The sequence below is a fragment of the Spermophilus citellus genome (genome assembly GCF_964194105.1).
Source record: "Spermophilus citellus genome assembly, chromosome: X".
NCBI classification, from domain to species: domain Eukaryota; kingdom Metazoa; phylum Chordata; class Mammalia; order Rodentia; family Sciuridae; genus Spermophilus; species Spermophilus citellus.
The window spans coordinates 31813093-31830460 of NC_138190.1; the positions used below are offsets into that span (position 1 = coordinate 31813093).

The 17368-nt window shown below is 36.0% G+C and overlaps 1 protein-coding gene across 2 annotated transcripts in view; it reads left to right on the forward strand.

The window, feature by feature from the left end:
• Positions 1 to 350: 350 nt before the first annotated feature.
• The window catches only part of SYTL5 (synaptotagmin like 5), a gene marked incomplete at both ends in the record, with an annotated part of 121102 nt that continues 104084 nt past the window's right edge, over positions 351 to 17368 (forward strand). For both annotated transcript variants that reach the window (XM_081277015.1, XM_081277016.1), the window contains one exon: positions 351 to 469. In XM_081277015.1, coding sequence (XP_081133141.1) covers positions 351 to 469 — 119 coding nt within the window. The remainder of the gene's footprint in view (positions 470 to 17368) is intronic.

Below are 17368 nucleotides of genomic sequence, written 5' to 3' on the forward strand. Positions count from 1 at the left end.
TTCCTGCTTTGCAGCTTTCTGAAGAACCCAAGTTGAGCATCATTAGTGAAATTCAGCCGCTGTCTGACTACACATCACAGTAAAACTTTGGAAAATTTTTCTTTTTTTTTAGTTAAAACAATAATGACTTTCTTGGAACACAATTCCAGTAGAGTCTGTTTTCTGTGTATCGTGGAAGACTATCTAGCCACCATCAGCAATTCTGCAGAGACTTTATAAAAACTACTTTCACCAAACTTGAGCCGAGTGACTCTGAGTTGGCCAGGGGGAACCTCAGCAATCGTCCACATCATTTCACCCTCTGGAAGATTCAACCAGTGAGTCCTACTCACAGCTGCCACTGAAATATCATGTCTAAGAATTCGGAATTGATCAATCTGTCATTCTTATTAGATCATGAGAAGGAAATGATCCTGGGAGTCCTAAAGAGAGATGAATATTTGAAAAAAGTGGAGGACAAGAGAATAAGGTAAGACCCTTTTATCATTTCCTCCCTCCTTGACTGTTTCCTGTTTGATGCAATTTAAATCAGAAATAAGATAAGCATGACCGCATTGGAGACAGATGTTTGTCAGGGACGTTATGGGTTCCCAATAGTGGACCAAATATTAGAAAACATCTTCGTTATTTCAGCATTTAGTAAAATAGGAACATGAACTCCATTGAATCATATGATGTTAATGAGAGTGCTCATTTGCTAACAACATCATGACTAATATCTAAGAAGAAAGATACTCAAGTTTGTTTAACAACCCTGGTGTGTATTTGTTGTGTGACTTTGAGCAAGTTATTTGCTATGATTTGGATCTTGACTATTCCTCAAAGGCCTATATGTAAATGTCATGGTCCCCAGCTTGGTGCTCATGAGAGGTGTTAGAAACTATAAGAGATGGGGCCTATCTTCAACAGATGAATGGATAAAGAAACTGTGGTGTATATACACGATAGACTACTACTCTGCCCTAAAGAAGAATGAAATTATGGTATTTGCAGGTAAATGGATGGAGTTGAAGAATATAATGCTAAGTAAAGTAAGCCAATCCCCAAAAACCAAAGGCCGAATGTTTTCTCTGATATGAGGATGCTGATACATAATGGGGATGGTGGGGAAGCATGGGAGGAATGGAGGAACTTTAGATAGGGCAAAGGGGAGGGAGGGGAAAGGAAGGGGACATAGGGGTAGGAAATATGGTGGAATGAGATGGACATCATTACCCCAAGTACATGTATGAAGTCACAAATGGTATGAATCTACTTTGTGTACAACCAGAGACATGAAAAATTATGCTGTATATGTGCACTATGAATTGAAATACATTCTGATGTCATGTATAACAAATTAGAATAAATAAATAAATTTTTAAAAATTAAAAAAAAAGAAAAATAAACAAGGAGAGAAATGAATTACAGTAGATGGGGTAGAGAGAGAAGATGGGAGGGGAGGGAAGGGAGGATAGTAGGGGATAGGAAAGGTAGCAGAATACAACAGTCACTAATATGGCAGTATGTAAAAATGTGATGTGTAACCAATGTGATTCTGCAATCTGTATTTGAGGTAAAATTGGGGGTTCATAACCCACTTCAATCTAATGTATGAAATATGATATGTCAAGAGCTTTGTAATGTTGTGAACAACCAATAAAAAAAAAATTTTAAAAAAGAGAGAGAGATACAGCCTAGTGGGAGGACTTAGGTCACTGGGGTTGTGCCCACAAAGGGGATTGTGGGACACCAATCTCTTTTTTTCTTTCTTTTTTTTTCTACCTCACTTTATTTTATTGGTTGTTCAAAATATTACAAAGATTGCAGAATCACATCAGTTACACATCCACATTTTTACATGCTGCCCAATTAGTAACTGTTGTATTCTGCTACCTTTCCTATCCTCTACTATCCTCCCTTCCCTCCCCTCCCATCTTCTCTCTCTACCCCATCTACTGTAATTCATTTCTCTCCTTGTTTTTTTCCCCATTCCCCTCACAACCTCTTATATGTAATTTTATATAACATTGAGGGTCTCCCTTCATTTCCATGCAGTTTCCCTTTTCTCTCCCTTTCCCTCCCACCTCATGTCTCTGTTTAATGTTAATCTTTTCCTCCTGCTCTTCCTCCCTGCTCTGTTCTTAGTTGCTCTCATTATATCAAAGAAGACATTTGGCATTTGTTTTTTAGGGATTGGCTAGCTTCACTTAGCATAATCTTCTCTAGTGCCATCCATTTCCCTGCAAATTCCATGATTTTGTCATTTTTTAGTTCTGCGTAGTACTCCATTGTGTATAAATGCCACATTTTTTTTATCTATTCATCTATTGAAGGGCATCTGGGTTGGTTCCACAGTCTAGCTATTGTGAATTGTGCTGCTATGAACATCGATGTGGCAGTATCCCTGTAGTACGCTCTTTTAATGTCTTCAGGGAATAGTCCGAGAAGGGCAATAGCTGGGTCAAATGGTGGTTCCATTCCCAGCTTTCCCAGGAATCTCCATACTGCTTTTCAAATTGGCCACACCAATTTGCAGTCCCACCAGCAATGTACAAGTGTACCCTTTTCCCCACATCCTCGCCAGCACTTGTTGTTGTTGGACTTCATAATGGCTGCCAATCTTACTGGAGTGAGATGGTATCTTAGGGTGGTTTTGATTTGCATTTCTCTGACTGCTAGAGATGGTGAGCATTTTTTCATGTACTTGTTGATTGATTGTATGTCCTCCTCTGAGAAGTGTCTGTTCAGGTCTTTGGCCCATTTATTGATTGGGTTATTTGTTTTCTTATTGTTTAATTTTTTGAGTTCTTTGTACATTCTGGATATTAGGGCTCTATCTGAAGTGTGAGGAATAAAAATTTGTACCCATAATGTAGGCTCCCTGTTTACCTCTCTTATTGTTTCTCTTGCTGAGAAAAAAACTTTTTAGTTTAAGTAAGTCCCATTTGTTGATTCTTGTTATTAACTCTTGTGCTATGGGTGTCCTATTAAGGAATTTGGAGCCGGACTCCACAATATGTAGATCGGAGCCAACTTTTTCTTCTATCAGACGCAGAGTCTCTGATTTGATATCAAGCTCCTTGATCCATTTTGAGTTAACTTTTGTGCATGGCGAGAGAAAGGGATTCAGTTTCATTTTGTTGCATATGGATTTCCAGTTTTCCCAACACCATTTGTTGAAGATGCTATCCTTCCTCCATTGCATGCTTTTAGCACCTTTATCAAATATAAGATCGTTGTAATTTTGTGGATTGGTTTCTGTGTCCTCTATTCTATACCATTGGTCCACCCGCCTGTTTTGGTACCAGTACCATGCTGTTTTTGTTACTCTTGCTCTGTAGTACAGTTTGAAATCTGGTATCGCTACACCTCCTGATTCACACTTACTGCTTAGAATTGCTTTTGCGATTCTGGGTCTTTTATTTTTCCATATGAATTTCATGATTGCTTTACCTATTTCTATAAGAAATGCCGTTGGGATTTTGATTGGCATTGCATTGAACCTATAGAGAACTTTTGGTAATATCGCCATTTTGATGATGTTAGTTCTGCCTATCCATGAACAGGGTATATTTTTCCATCTTCTAAGATCTTCTTCTACTTCTCTCTTTAGGGTTCTGTAGTTTTCATTGTATAAATCTTTCACCTCTTTTGTTAGGTTGATTCCCAAGTATTTTATTTTTTTGAGGATATTGTGAATGGAGTGTTTTTCCTCATTTCCGTTTCAGAAGTTTTGTCGCTGATATACAGAAATGCCTTTGATTTATGTGTGTTGATTTTATATCCTGCCACTTTGCTGAATTCATTTATTAGTTCTAGTAGTTTCTCTGTAGACCCTTTTGGGTCTTCTAGGTATAGGATCATATCATCCACAAATAGTGATAATTTAAGTTCTTCTTTTCCTATCTTAATGCCTTTAATTTCTTTTGTCTGTCTAATTGCTCTGGCCAGTATTTCGAGAACTATATTGAATAGAAGTGGTGATAGAGGGCATCCCTGTCTTGTTCCAGATTTTAGAGGGAAGGCCTTCAATTTTTCTCCATTTAGAATGATGCTAGCCTGAGGCTTAGCATATATAGCTTTTATAATGTTGAGGTAAGTTCCTGTTATCCCTAGTTTTTCTAATGTTTTGAACATAAAAGGATGCTGTACTTTGTCGAATGCTTTTTCTGCATCTATTGAGATGACCATATGGTTCTTATCTTTAAGTCTATTGATGTGGTGAATAACATTTATTCATTTCCGTATATTGAACCAGCCTTGCATCCCAGGGATGAATCCTACTTGATCATGGTGCACGATCTTTTTGATATGTTTTTGTATACGATTTGCCAGAATTTTATTGAGGATTTTTGCATTTAAATTCATTAGGGATATTGGTCTGTAGTTTTCTTTCTTTGAGGTGTCTTTATCTGGTTTGGGGATCAGGGTGATATTGGCCTCATAGAATGAATTTGGAAGTTCTCCCTCTTTTTCTATCTTCTGAAATAGATTGTGGAGTATTGGTATTAGTTCTTCTTTAAAATTCTTGTAAAACTCTGCTGTATATCCATCCGGTCCTGGGCTTTTCTTGGTTGGTAGTCTTTTGATGGCTTCTTCTATTTCCTCACTTGATATTGGTCTGTTTAGGTTGTTTATATCTTCCTGACTCAATCTGGGTAGTTCATATGTCTTAAGGAATTTACCGATGCCTTCACTATCTTTTGCTTTCTGGTCACCATGAGGTAAATAGGCATCCTATGCCACATGCACCCACTGTGTGTATTACCTTGTCAAAGCCCAAAAGCAACTGGACCAAGCCACCATGGGTGGAAACCATGAGCCAAAATAAACCTTTTCTGCTTTTAAGTTGATTATTTCAGATATTTTGTTATAGTAACAGAAAGCTGAAAACACATTACTCAATTTCTTCATGCCTTGCTTTCTCATCAGTAAAACAAAGATAATAAGTCAAGCGTGGTGGTGCATACCTGTAATTCCAGCAGCTCGGGAGACTGAGATAGGAGGATCATGAGTTTAAAGCCAGCCTCAGCAATGGCGAGGCCCTAAGCAACTCAGTGAGACCCTGTTTCTAAATAAAATACAAAATAGGGATGGAGATGTAGCTCAGTGCCTCTGGATTCAATCCCTGGTACCAAAAAAAGAATAGTACCTCACAGGATTATTGAAGAAAAGTAATTATCAAGAAAGATGATACACATGCAATGCTTGATACCTGAGTATTCAATAAACATGAGTTATTATTTATTTGTAATGCCTTTCTCAGGTCAGTCTTATTGGAACTTTGCCTTTACCCACACCTGGGAGAAGAAGAAAGGGATCTGGATAGTGAAAAGTTCCCATGGTAACTACCGAGTCAGTTGAATTTATTGACATAAGTTTCTATGTGAATGGAGTTGAGCAATATGAATACAGTTGGGTTTCACATACATTTTAGGCAGGGATGATATTTAGTTGGTTTCCCAGGTATGACCTCACCTGTGTGTCAGCCAGCATCCACTCTGATTGGTTGCATCATCTGCTCTGAATTGTCATATCATCATTATGATTAGTTGCAATACCCATTGTCATAGGTTGCTGCCTGTACTGGTTATTACGCCTCACCCCGGAAGAGAGGTTATACATAAAAAATCAATATAAAGAAATTCCCTCTTCAATAACTGCCAACTGTGCATGGTGTACTTTTTTTGGTCTTTTGTGGCTCCCCAAATAATAATCTGAGTCTTATATTTATTATTTTATTTTCTGGTGCTGAGGATTGAATCCAGAGCCTTGTGCATGATAAGCATGATAAACATATACTCTGTCACTGAGCTGCACCCCCAGCTCATGAAACTTATTTTACTTGAGGATAAAACTTGTCATAAAATTATCTTCACATGTTACAAAAATATTCACTATGCCTGAAGCAAGTAGGATCCTTAGAATTGTAACTACATCAAAATATTCTTGACTTGATATTTATTTCATAGTTAAAAGTACAGAGAGTTCATTTCTACTTTTCCAAGATATTCAACCAATCTTATAGAAACCAAAGATTTTGATTAAAATTAGTGTCCTTTTTCGAGGCCTAGAATTCAACTGCAGTTAATTATTGTAAAGAAATCAGGAATTGTATTTTTGGCATTAGTGTAGTCTAGTTGCAAAAGTTAATAAATTGTGTAATGCACTGCAGAAAGTGACATTGTTTATGGGGGATGATGTATTAACTTATTGGTGACATTCTCAGGGAAATTAAAAATCATTCCCTAGGAAGAAATAATTTAATACCAGATCCCAGGAAGCATTGAAATATAACAAATAGGATTTTATTCAGAATATTTGTTACTGTCATTCCAATAACTTTTTGAAATAATCTATTATACTCCCTCTTCTCTTTTCCCATTTTATTTTTTCCTTGTCTTCTTACCAACTATAAATGAATAAAGCCAATTGTGTAATTTACAACAGAGCTGTCAAGAATACCATCACTAATTTCCTGGATTTTTCAAAACTTTTGAGAGTAGCAGAAAAAAGGCTTCTATAGATCCAAGAGACACTTTTATAGAAAATAGGTGTTTTAAAGCTATGTTTTTCCCCTTCTTTAATAATAACAGTGTCTAATATTTATTGAGTGTCCTGTATAACTGCATTAGATATGTTGTCTCATTTTGGTCTGAGCTCTCAAGACAGGAGCTTAGGCTGGGTGACTCAGACTCAGCCACCCTTAATGGCCTCATGTATTGAGAAGTCATCCCAAAGTGGGTGGCAAGATGTTTAGAGTACATGCTGTTGAATCGCACATCCAGAATTCAAATCTTAGATGCATCGTGGAATCTTTCGATTACTTTAGACAAGAAGCTTCCATAGATAAATCTATTTCCCCATCTGACAAAATAGAAATAATAATAGTAGTTACCTTATAAGGTTGGCTTTAGGATTAAATCAGTTGTCTTTAAGTGACTGGAGTTTCCCTTAGAGCCACAAGTGACAGGCAACTCTCCCCTGCGTCCCCTTCTCCCTTACAGATTTCTCTGAGAGTACTTCAGAAGTCACTTGTACACAAGTGTACATCTCAGAATTACTTCTGGAAGATCCAGCCCAAAAGACTGTAAAGCTTCTATTACTAAAGATATTGCTATTTAACAAAGTTAGTTTTAAGGGAAATATACATATAATAAGTCTGGGGGTAACATTAAAAATGAGGATTTTTGGTTTATTTTATTTATAAATTAAGATGTTCCCAGCAATTTTTATCATAGTCATTAGGGTTTACATACTGGCAAAACAAGAAATGAGGCACTACATTTAAGCACCTTGGTCAGATAGTATTATTTTCTGCTTTTTTTTTTTTTACCCTTTATCCTTCTCTGATTTTTCCTTTTTTTTTTTTTTTTGAGAGAGAGAGAGAGAGAAAGAATTTTTTTAAATATTTATTTTTTTTTTTAGTTTTCGGCGGGCACAACATCTTTGTTTGTATGTGGTGTGAGGATCGAACCTGGGCTGCACGCATGCCAGACAAGCGCGCTACCGCTTGAGCCACATCCACACCCCTCTTCCTCTTTTTTATTGTAAGTTTAAATGCAACCTAAATCCACTCAGTGCAGCTTAATTTGGACCCAATATATCTGCATGATAGTGAAACTCTGCAAATACTTTTGTATCACCTGCTTTCTACTGGTCCATGTTGGACTCTTGAGAGAAGAGCAGATTGATATAAAAGAACAGAAGACTCCTCGGGGTATTCTGCTATAGAATCCAGAGATTCTGTAATATTCAATTGGAGGAAAACTATACCCTTATCTTTATCAGCCTTAAGTGAAATTCAGCATGTCATTCAGTTATGAATGTAGGCAGAACACCACAGTAATATTAACTGTATCTCTGACTTTGTCACCAGGAGAGGTCGTAGAAATTAACATATCACATTGATGATGTAACAAATACTTCAAAATATCATTTATGTTCATCACTACTACAAAATTATGGCAATTATTAAGTCTTCCAGAGGATTTTTCATATTTAATATGAAAATTAAGTACCTATTATTGTAGATCAATTTAATTTAATTTTTTTTCTTTTTTTTTTCCACTCTTAGGAATGGAATCCAGGGCCTTACACATTCTAGGCAAGTGCTCGGCAAACACTGAGCCATATTCTCAGCTCCAATTTATTTTTTAATATTTTAATACTGCATTTCAATATAATTAAGTTTCTTTGTAAACCTGTGTATTGTATAATATACAGACAAAAGCATGATTCTGAGATCAGGGTCCTTAAGCTTCACCAGGCTAGCAGAATACTTCATGGCACCCAAAACAGGAAGGTGCCCAATATAGAAGCTTACAGGGGAAGACAGATATGTAACAAACTAAAGAAAATAAGCACAAACTAGATGCAGAACCCAGAGGTTAGCATAGAACACACTGTCTTGGGGATTCTATTAGTCAGGACTCTCCAGAGAAACAGAACCAATAGAATGTAGATAGATAGATAGAAGAATGGAGAGATACATGGACAGGTAAAGGTATTCATTATAAGGAATTGACTCATGTGATTGTGGAGGTTGAGAAGTCCAGTTCCAGGAAAAAAAAATGGCATAGTTTCAATCCAAGTCCACAGGCCTGAGAACTATGAAAGCCAATGGTGTAAATTCCGGTCCAAGTCTGAAGGCCAAATGCAAGAGAAAACTGATCTCCCAGCTTGATTGTCAAGAAGAGAAAGAGAATTCTTTATTACTCAGCCTTTTATTCTATTCAGCTCTTTACTAGATCAGTTGAAGGTCACTTATACTGGGGAGGGCAATATACTTTATCTAGTCTACTGTTAATCTCATCCAGAAACACTGCAACAAGAAATATGCAGAAACAATGTTTAATCAAATATCTGGGCACTCAGTGGCCCAGTTAAGTTGCCACATATACTTAGCAGGAAAATATATATATTAGTAAAGGGACTATTGTCATATAGTCCCTTTATTACACTTTTTTTTTTGTGGGGGGGGCACTGGAGATTGAATCCAGGGTCACTTAACCACTGATCCACATCCCCAGCCCTATTTTTTGTTTTCTTTTTCTTTTTTGAGACAGAGTCTCACTACATCCTTAGGGCCTTGCTAGGTTGCCGAGGTTGGTCTTCAATTTACAATCTTCCTGCCTCAGCCTCCAAAGTCACTGGAATTACAAGTGTGAACCACTACTTCTGGCTTTCTTACACTTTTGTGAATTTTATAGCTAGTACTGGCTTTACATTCCTATTTCCCTCTCTCTCTCTCTCTCTCTCTCTCTCTCTCTCTCTATATATATATATATATATATATATATATATATATATATATATATATATCCTTGCATCTCACCACTTGTGGCTATTCCTTTCTCTAACTTTGCCAGATCAGACAGGGAACTTAGTCCTTTTTACTTCTTATCCTCCCAAACCATCAACACAAGGAATGTAGGTGTGTAACATGTTTTATTGCAGCAGTAAACTTTGATGCTCCCCATTTCAAAAACCGTTTCCACCATGCTACCAAGATATACATTGATATCTTGTGGAAGTTGAAGGTAATGTAATTATGAATGAGATACAAATTGAAGAATTATTTGAGCTTGACTTCAAAATGAATAAAAGATTTCAAAATTGTCAAATAATTATAGGTCAGCTGTATTTCAGTTCTCTACCATAACGTGCAAAATTGCTTTCAGATTCTGCTAATCAGTTTCAGAATGAAATAGAAGTCAAGTAATTTTTTAAAGAATTATAAAGATTACAAAGAAGAATCTTACTCCACTAGTCAATAAATTGGAGTTTGAATAGGTTGATTATGTGTTTGTGTGTTTATTTGAGTAGATCTTCCTTTGAAATGAAAAAAATGGAAGAAGAAAAAATATAAAAATTGTATCAAATTAATGTTTTAGACCTTATGCCCAGATGTTATCCACAGTCAACAAAACCACTGAAATGTGATATTATTTGAGGTGGGACTGGTTGCCGGAGGCTCATGAAGATACTCCATACCCAGAAGGTACAGAGCAAACCTGATAATTACCTCCAGGCATAAGGGCTAAGGGCTGGCAGGGAGTCACCTGCCCGTTACCATTATATTCTGGGTTCATCCAAATATACATTATTTTCCTTCAGACCAAGCAGAAAGGAGTCATAGGAGACAACTAGACACAGGGTTTAACTGTTAGAGAATAAGAGAATTTAAATGTTCTCTGTGGAAAACAAATCACTCAGATTTCTTGATGGCTCTAATGCATCAAAGAAAGAGGGAAGAATTGTTACAAAGAAAATTGAGCTATCAATAGTAATTGCAAATGGAAAAAAAATACTGACAGTTTGTGAGTACAAAACAGAAATCACTGTTGATTGTATCATATCCTAGACTTTTCTAACTGAAAGAACTCAGACTAACATAAAATATACATGACTCATAGTATCTACTCCAAAAATTCTCATTAACACATTTTTAATGCACTTGATCTCCTATACCTAAAAACAAATACTATTCAATGTTTACTTTGTGGTATTGGTTCATTTAGGAGTTCTTCAGCTTATAAATAACTATTCACTTTAGCAGTTCATTTGTGGGTTTTATTCTCTCTAAGGGGATGTCATTTCCATTTGGCTACCACACACAAAAATACAGCAACCTTTACATTCTCTTGGGTACCTAATCTTGGGCTTTACTCGGTGGCAGACCCTCTTCATTGCTTTACAGCATACATTTCTACTTTCCCTCCCTATTCAAACTTGCTTTGCTCAGCTCCAGCAAAAGATTTTTTTTAAATAATTAGTCATAATTAGTTAGCATTGTTTTGTTGTAGTTACTGGGGATTGAACCCAGGGGCACTCAACCACTGAGCCACACTTCCAGCCCTTTTTATTTTTTTGTTTTGAGACAGTGTCTCACTGAGTTGCTTAGGGCCTCACTAAGATCCTAAGGCTGGCTTTGAATTCTCAATCCTCCTGCCTTATTTTCCAAGCTTCTGGGATTACAGGTGTGCACCACCATGCCAGGTTATTTGTTAGCATCTAGAATCTATCACATTTCTAAAATTCTTATTTAAACCATATAATATGCTTCCTTATTATTTATAGCAATTTCAATCAGATTCTCTGTTATATGCAGTTAAAAGCATCCTACAATCCCCAAGAGTCAGAATTAACCAACATTTGTGCAGTACCCTTTATAGGCCTAGTGCTATTTTGGGAGGGGGAGTCAGGTTCTAGGGATCTAATCAGGTCTTTGCACATGCTAAGCCCATACTCTACCACTAAGCTACATCCCTAACCCCAATGGTTATTTTTATTGTTGAAATAATGGAAATGAGCTGAGACACAATTTTCATGCTTATTGGATCTATAAAGAAGTTTGTAGTTATAGATTATATATTTATTTTATCATGTATTTGTGGATCATGTATTTATTTATTTATGTATTTATTAATGGAGTAGACCGGAGGTCAACAAATTTTCTACATTAAGGGCCTGAGAGTAAATATCTTAGGCTCTACAGGCCATATGTTGTGTGTTACAAGTACTTTGACATTGTAGAATAAAAGTAGCCATTGAAAATATGTAAACAAATTGCTATGGCTGTATGCCAATAGAGGTTTGTTTACAAAAACAACAGTGTGCTGACTTTGTTGTCATCAACACCTTGGTAGGTCTATCTAGCCTTGGGAATAGCTGGCTACATTAGAAAGCCCCGATAGCTACTTAAGGGGGAAGCAGAACCTCTATAGTCCAAGAGATTCTTTTCTAGGGACAGCAGGTAGTGGGGATTGAATCCAGGGAACTTTACCACTGAGCTATATCCTTAGCCCTTTCTTTTTTTATTTTGAGACCAAGTCTCACTAAGTTGCTGTGCTGGTCTCAGATTCATGATCCTCCTTCCTTAGCCTCTGGAATTTCTGGGATTGCAGGTATGCACCACCATGCTTGGTTAGCCCAAGAAATTCAATGGAGTTGGACTATAAACAGCTCTTAGAGATGGAACATTTGCTCCTTGTTAGACCACAACGCAAAGACCACCGACTCCAATTGAAATCCAATTAAAGCAAGCTGTCTCTCCCAAAAACCGCAGGAACAGAAGACATCCTCCCCCAGCTCTCTAGGAGCACAGCTTTATAAAAGCACAGAAAGTTACACAAAGGGGGGGGGGGTTTGAGAACTTACACATAACAAAATTTTGACAAAAATAGCACAAAGGCTAGTTAATATTTTACCTGGCCCTGACATCAGAATTTATGAGGGCCATTAGAGTTTCAAGAGAGGGTTTTATCTGGTCAGGGAGAGCCAGGCATGGGTGAGTTCAAGGCACAGGCAGGCATTCCAAGCAAGTTTAGAAATTTCAGTAATTTTTTTTTTTAAAGAGAGAGTGAGAGAGGGGAGAGAGAGAGAGAGAGAATTTTTTTTAATATTTATTTTTAGTTCTCGGTGGACACAACATCTTTGTTGGTATGTGGTGCTGAGGATCGAACCCGGGCCGCACGCATGCCAGGCGAGCGCGCTACCGCTTGAGCCACATCCCCAGCCCCAAATTTCAGTAATTTATAGTAAAGCCAAAATTAACTTTTCATGCCTTTGTGGTGAGATGGCTCCCAATCTTAAGAGGGAATTAGACTGGGTTTATCACTCCTGTCTGGAAGGTTTGATCATTTCACAAAGTCCCACCATCTCCAGATTATGCCTCACCCAGTCTGTAGTAGCACATGTCCTGATACAGCTTAAATGTGTTTCATTGTCTTTAAAGAATCTGGATGTCTAGAAGATACCAAGAAATAGAGGAACATTCTGCAAAACTGCAATAGACAGATTATAAATTCATTCATATAATGATGTAAGAACTATGAATAGTCCCATTTACAGATGAGGAAGCTGATGTGCAGTTAACTTGTCCAAGGTCACTTTACCTAGTAAGTGCTAGGACTGCAATTTGTAACCTCACAGCCTGGCTTCAGAGCTCAGATTGAACTCTTGGGCCACTTTGAATTTCTGAGAAATTTATCAAACTTTGTTGGGATAGGAGAGGCCAAAATAGAGATAGTAAGCTATCCAATGCTTACCTTGCACCAGAGAATGTATTACTCAATTCGCACATATATTCTTGTTTAATCCCCAGATTGTTCTGGAGGTATATGTTATTATAATGTACTATAGCTATGGCAACTGAAATTTGAGAGATTAAAATTTTGGAGGGGAGGGCGGTTATCAGGGATTGAACTCAGAGGCACTCGGCCATTGAGCCATATCCCCAGAACTACTTTTTTTTTGTATTTTATTTAGAAACAGGGTATCACTGAGTTGCTTAGTGTCTCACCATTGCTGAAGCTGGCTTTGAACTCACGACCCTCCTGCCTCAGCCTGCGGAGCCACAGGAATTTCAAGCATGCTCCACTGCGCTCGGCTGAGAGGTTCAAATTTTCACCCAGCTGGGAAACATCACAGCTGAGGTTGTCTCATTCATATCACCACCCTTTTCTCTATGCTGTGATGTTTTACACGTATTTAGGCCTTTTTGAATGTCCGCCCATGGTCTTTCCAACAGCTGTCACAGAAATGAAACAAAACAGAAAAACATTTCCTTATTTTGGTATTTACTGACAGCTCTGACCTATAAGCTGTATGACATTATCCAAAGTTACTATGACTTTTTTCAAACAATAAAAAGGAACAAAAGTTCTTCAAGTTCTGCTATTCTTTATGCTGTTGGAAAACCCAAGTACAAGTTTATTGTTTTGTTCTACACAGCTGGTTTCACAGAAATGGGCCACTATGCAAGCCAAAGCTTAGCATCATCAAGAGACCATAGACCCCAGTCTGGAAATTAGCATTCACCTTATGGTTTTTTCTTTAATGTGGTTGATTCCTTCAGTTCAGTCCTAGAGGAAGAGAAGGAAGGAGAAATAGACGGCAAAAGTATATTCAAATTGGCTATTTGGAATCCTGCAGAGAAGCTAAAGATTGGGTTCAAATGGATTTGATGTGATTCTAGGAATTATAAGTTCAGCCTGGAAGTCAAGGAGAGCAATAAGTACCAAACAATAATATCCTGTTAGTACTCCACAAACGTTTGATCTGCGGAATTATTTGTTTTTCCAAATCTTATCGCACTGCTGCTAAGAACAAAATTAGTTTGACCTTCTCAAAAACCCAAAGACCCACTGTCTCCATAAAACACCAGGAGAACTATTGGAGTAGACTTCTAGTTTGGTAAACATTTTGTTTTAATCCTAATAGAATTGCCACAAAGCTTCTTCATAGATTAACAGAAATTCCCAGCATGAACATACTGGTTCCCTAATAGAACTCTAACACTTAATGAGTCACAGAGTAAATGAAACAAAAAAATTCAGCTCTGCCTTAAATGAATTTAAAACTTTGGGGAGTTTTCCTACCAAGATCTTACTAATTTCAGTATAAACATATATATAGGAAACTAACTTATATTTTGATTTTTGCAGCATTTTCCTCCAAGTAATTTTTACTTCTAGTGCTTACTATAGGCACAGGGCCCCAAGTATCTGATATTTGGAGACATATCAACTATTTGATTATCCAAATAAATCAACTTATACTTGCTCAGCCATGTTTTGTTTGAAACTATATGTCACTAATAGTCTTAAGTAAGTTTGATACCTATCTAGATTTTATGTATTTATGTATCTATATCTACATGTGTGTGTCTTTATAGAGGTCTATATTATTTCATGCTAATATTATTTATATTATTTCAAAGATATAGATATACTGTAGAGAAACATAGAAATAATCTGTCAATATCTGTATCTTTCAAATCTCTGTGTACACATACACACACACACACACACACACACACAGTCTATTTCTAAATATCTTTTACTCTTCCCCCATATTCCCATTTTAATACATTTCCTTCTTTTTTGTTCTTCTGTAGCCAGAATTGGCATAGAGGACATGACTGTAGGCAGCAGGGGTTAACTTGTACTCATAGCCAGTAAATTTCCCTTCTTTTTTTACTATAAATTGCAAAAACATAGAATGATCCACCTTATGTTATCTAGAATGTGACTAAATGTTAAGTCTGGGAGGGGGAGTGAACAAGATTCATGCCCACCTAAATATAGATCAATTCATAAGGAAATAACTAATATCAATTATATTGTTGGGAAAATAGGTATTTAATTTCTAAATAAATAATATAAGCAAAATTTTCACTAATAAAAATGTCACTTCATGGGGCTGGAGTTGTAGCTCAGTGGTAGAACACTTGCCTGGCATGTGTGAGGCTAAGGGTTTGATCCTCAGCACTACATATAAATAAATAAATAAAGAAATAAAGAAATAAAGAAATAAAAGATCCATTAACAACTAAAATATTTTTAAAAAGTCACTTCTTATATTGCAGATTTCAGGCAGGTGATCATTTTATATTAATAGCAATATTATAAGAAATTACCAAAATTAATTAAGAATTATTGTTTAATCACTTTTAATCAGTAATAAGATTAGGCTGACATGTGTTTAATAATTTTTCTTACAATTATTTTACTACAGAGCAATTAAACATAACTATTGAACATTTAATGCAAATAACTAAAATTAATAAAACTTTTTAAACACCAAAGGATTTTTAAAAAAAATTTTAGTTGTAGTTGGACACAATACCTTTATTTTGTTTATTTATTTTTATGTGGTGCTGAGGCTCGAACCCAGGGCCTCACACGTGCAAGACAAGCGCTCTACCACTGAGCCATAATCTCAGACTCAAAGGATTTTTTTTTACACTGCTGGGGATGGAACCCAGGGCTACACACATGCTAGGCAAACGCTCTAACAAAAAGCTATATGCTCAGGCCAGAACTGCACTAGGATCCAAAAAGGACATCAATGTCTACAAATTTTATATATCCTAAAACCTCTACCCAATTAAATAAACTTTTAATATCTTCTGATAAATTTTCATCATAAAAGTTATAGGCTTATTATAGAAAATCAGAAAATTATATAACCTGAACTTTTAAACCTCACATAGATTTCCTCTTCTCTGAGATAGTCTTCACCTGTGTTGAATTCCTTCCTAACACTTTTATGTATTTATTCATAGTTTTTTTGTAATTGGAACCATACTGCATATATATAATTTTATATTCTTTGTTTTTGTTTGATATTATTTCATGAGTGGTTTCATATCATGAAAAATTTTTTTGGAGCCGATCACAGTGGTGCACACCTGTAGTCCCAGCGGCTGGGGAGGCTGAGACAGGAGGATCACGAGTTCAAAGCTAGCCTCAGCAACAGTGAGGCACTAAGCAACTCAGTGATCCCTCTCTCTAAATAAAATACACAATAGGACTGGGGATGTGACTCAATGGTTGAGTGTCCCTGAGTTCAATCCCTGGTATCATTTTATTGGATAGCTACGATTTCATAAAGTAACAGTCTTATCTTTCTTATGTTATTTTATGTAATGTATATAAATATATAAAAATCTTATGCTATTTTATGAAATCTTTTAGATATACATACATATATATATAAAGAACATGGATATACAAGGTTTTGCTTAACTGTTTTGTTTCCATGAATGTCTTTATTCTTAAATCTTTTGTCTTAATTATGTTTTGATTCATATTTTGTTTCCTTTAGATTGAGAAATTGTGTGTCAAGAATGTTATGTCAGTTTCCTCTTAAGTGTTACATTATACCTCTGATAATATCAGTCTTATTACTTAAATCTGATTTGATAAAGGGGCATTTATATGATTACAGAGTTTTTAAATGATTGTTAGTCATTTATATTTCTTCCTTCATGAGTTTTTATTCACTTCCTTTGTCCATTTACTATTGAATATCAGTGTCATTTCAGTATTAATTTATATGAGCTTTCTTTCTTGTATAGTTGGGAAATTCATTTTCCAAGACTCAGAAAAAAATCATTGAGCACTTACTATATGCAAGACAGAGGGAATAGAAATGATAATTTTTAATTTAACAGAAGCAAAATTGTATCTTATTGAATTGCACACTTAAAGTCCCCATTTTCCTACAAATTCAAATCAAATTGATATACTGTTGTGTAAAACAGAAATAATTGACATTTTTGATAGACTCTATCTATAACTAGTATTTTAAAGCCAAACATTGCATACTTTTTTAAAAAAAATTATAGTTGTAAATAGACACAATACCTTTATTTTATTTATTTATTTTTATGTGGTGTTGAGGATTGAACCCAGTGCCTCACATGTGCTAGGCAAGCGCTCTACCACTGATTCACAACCAAACTTTGCATTCTTTTTTTTTTTTTGGTGCATTCTTTACTTCTGTAATAGTGTACCATTTATGCATTTATGATTGTAGAAATTAGGACAAGTTTTGCTGTGTCAGAAAAATCAAAATAATATTAGCTTAAGTAATA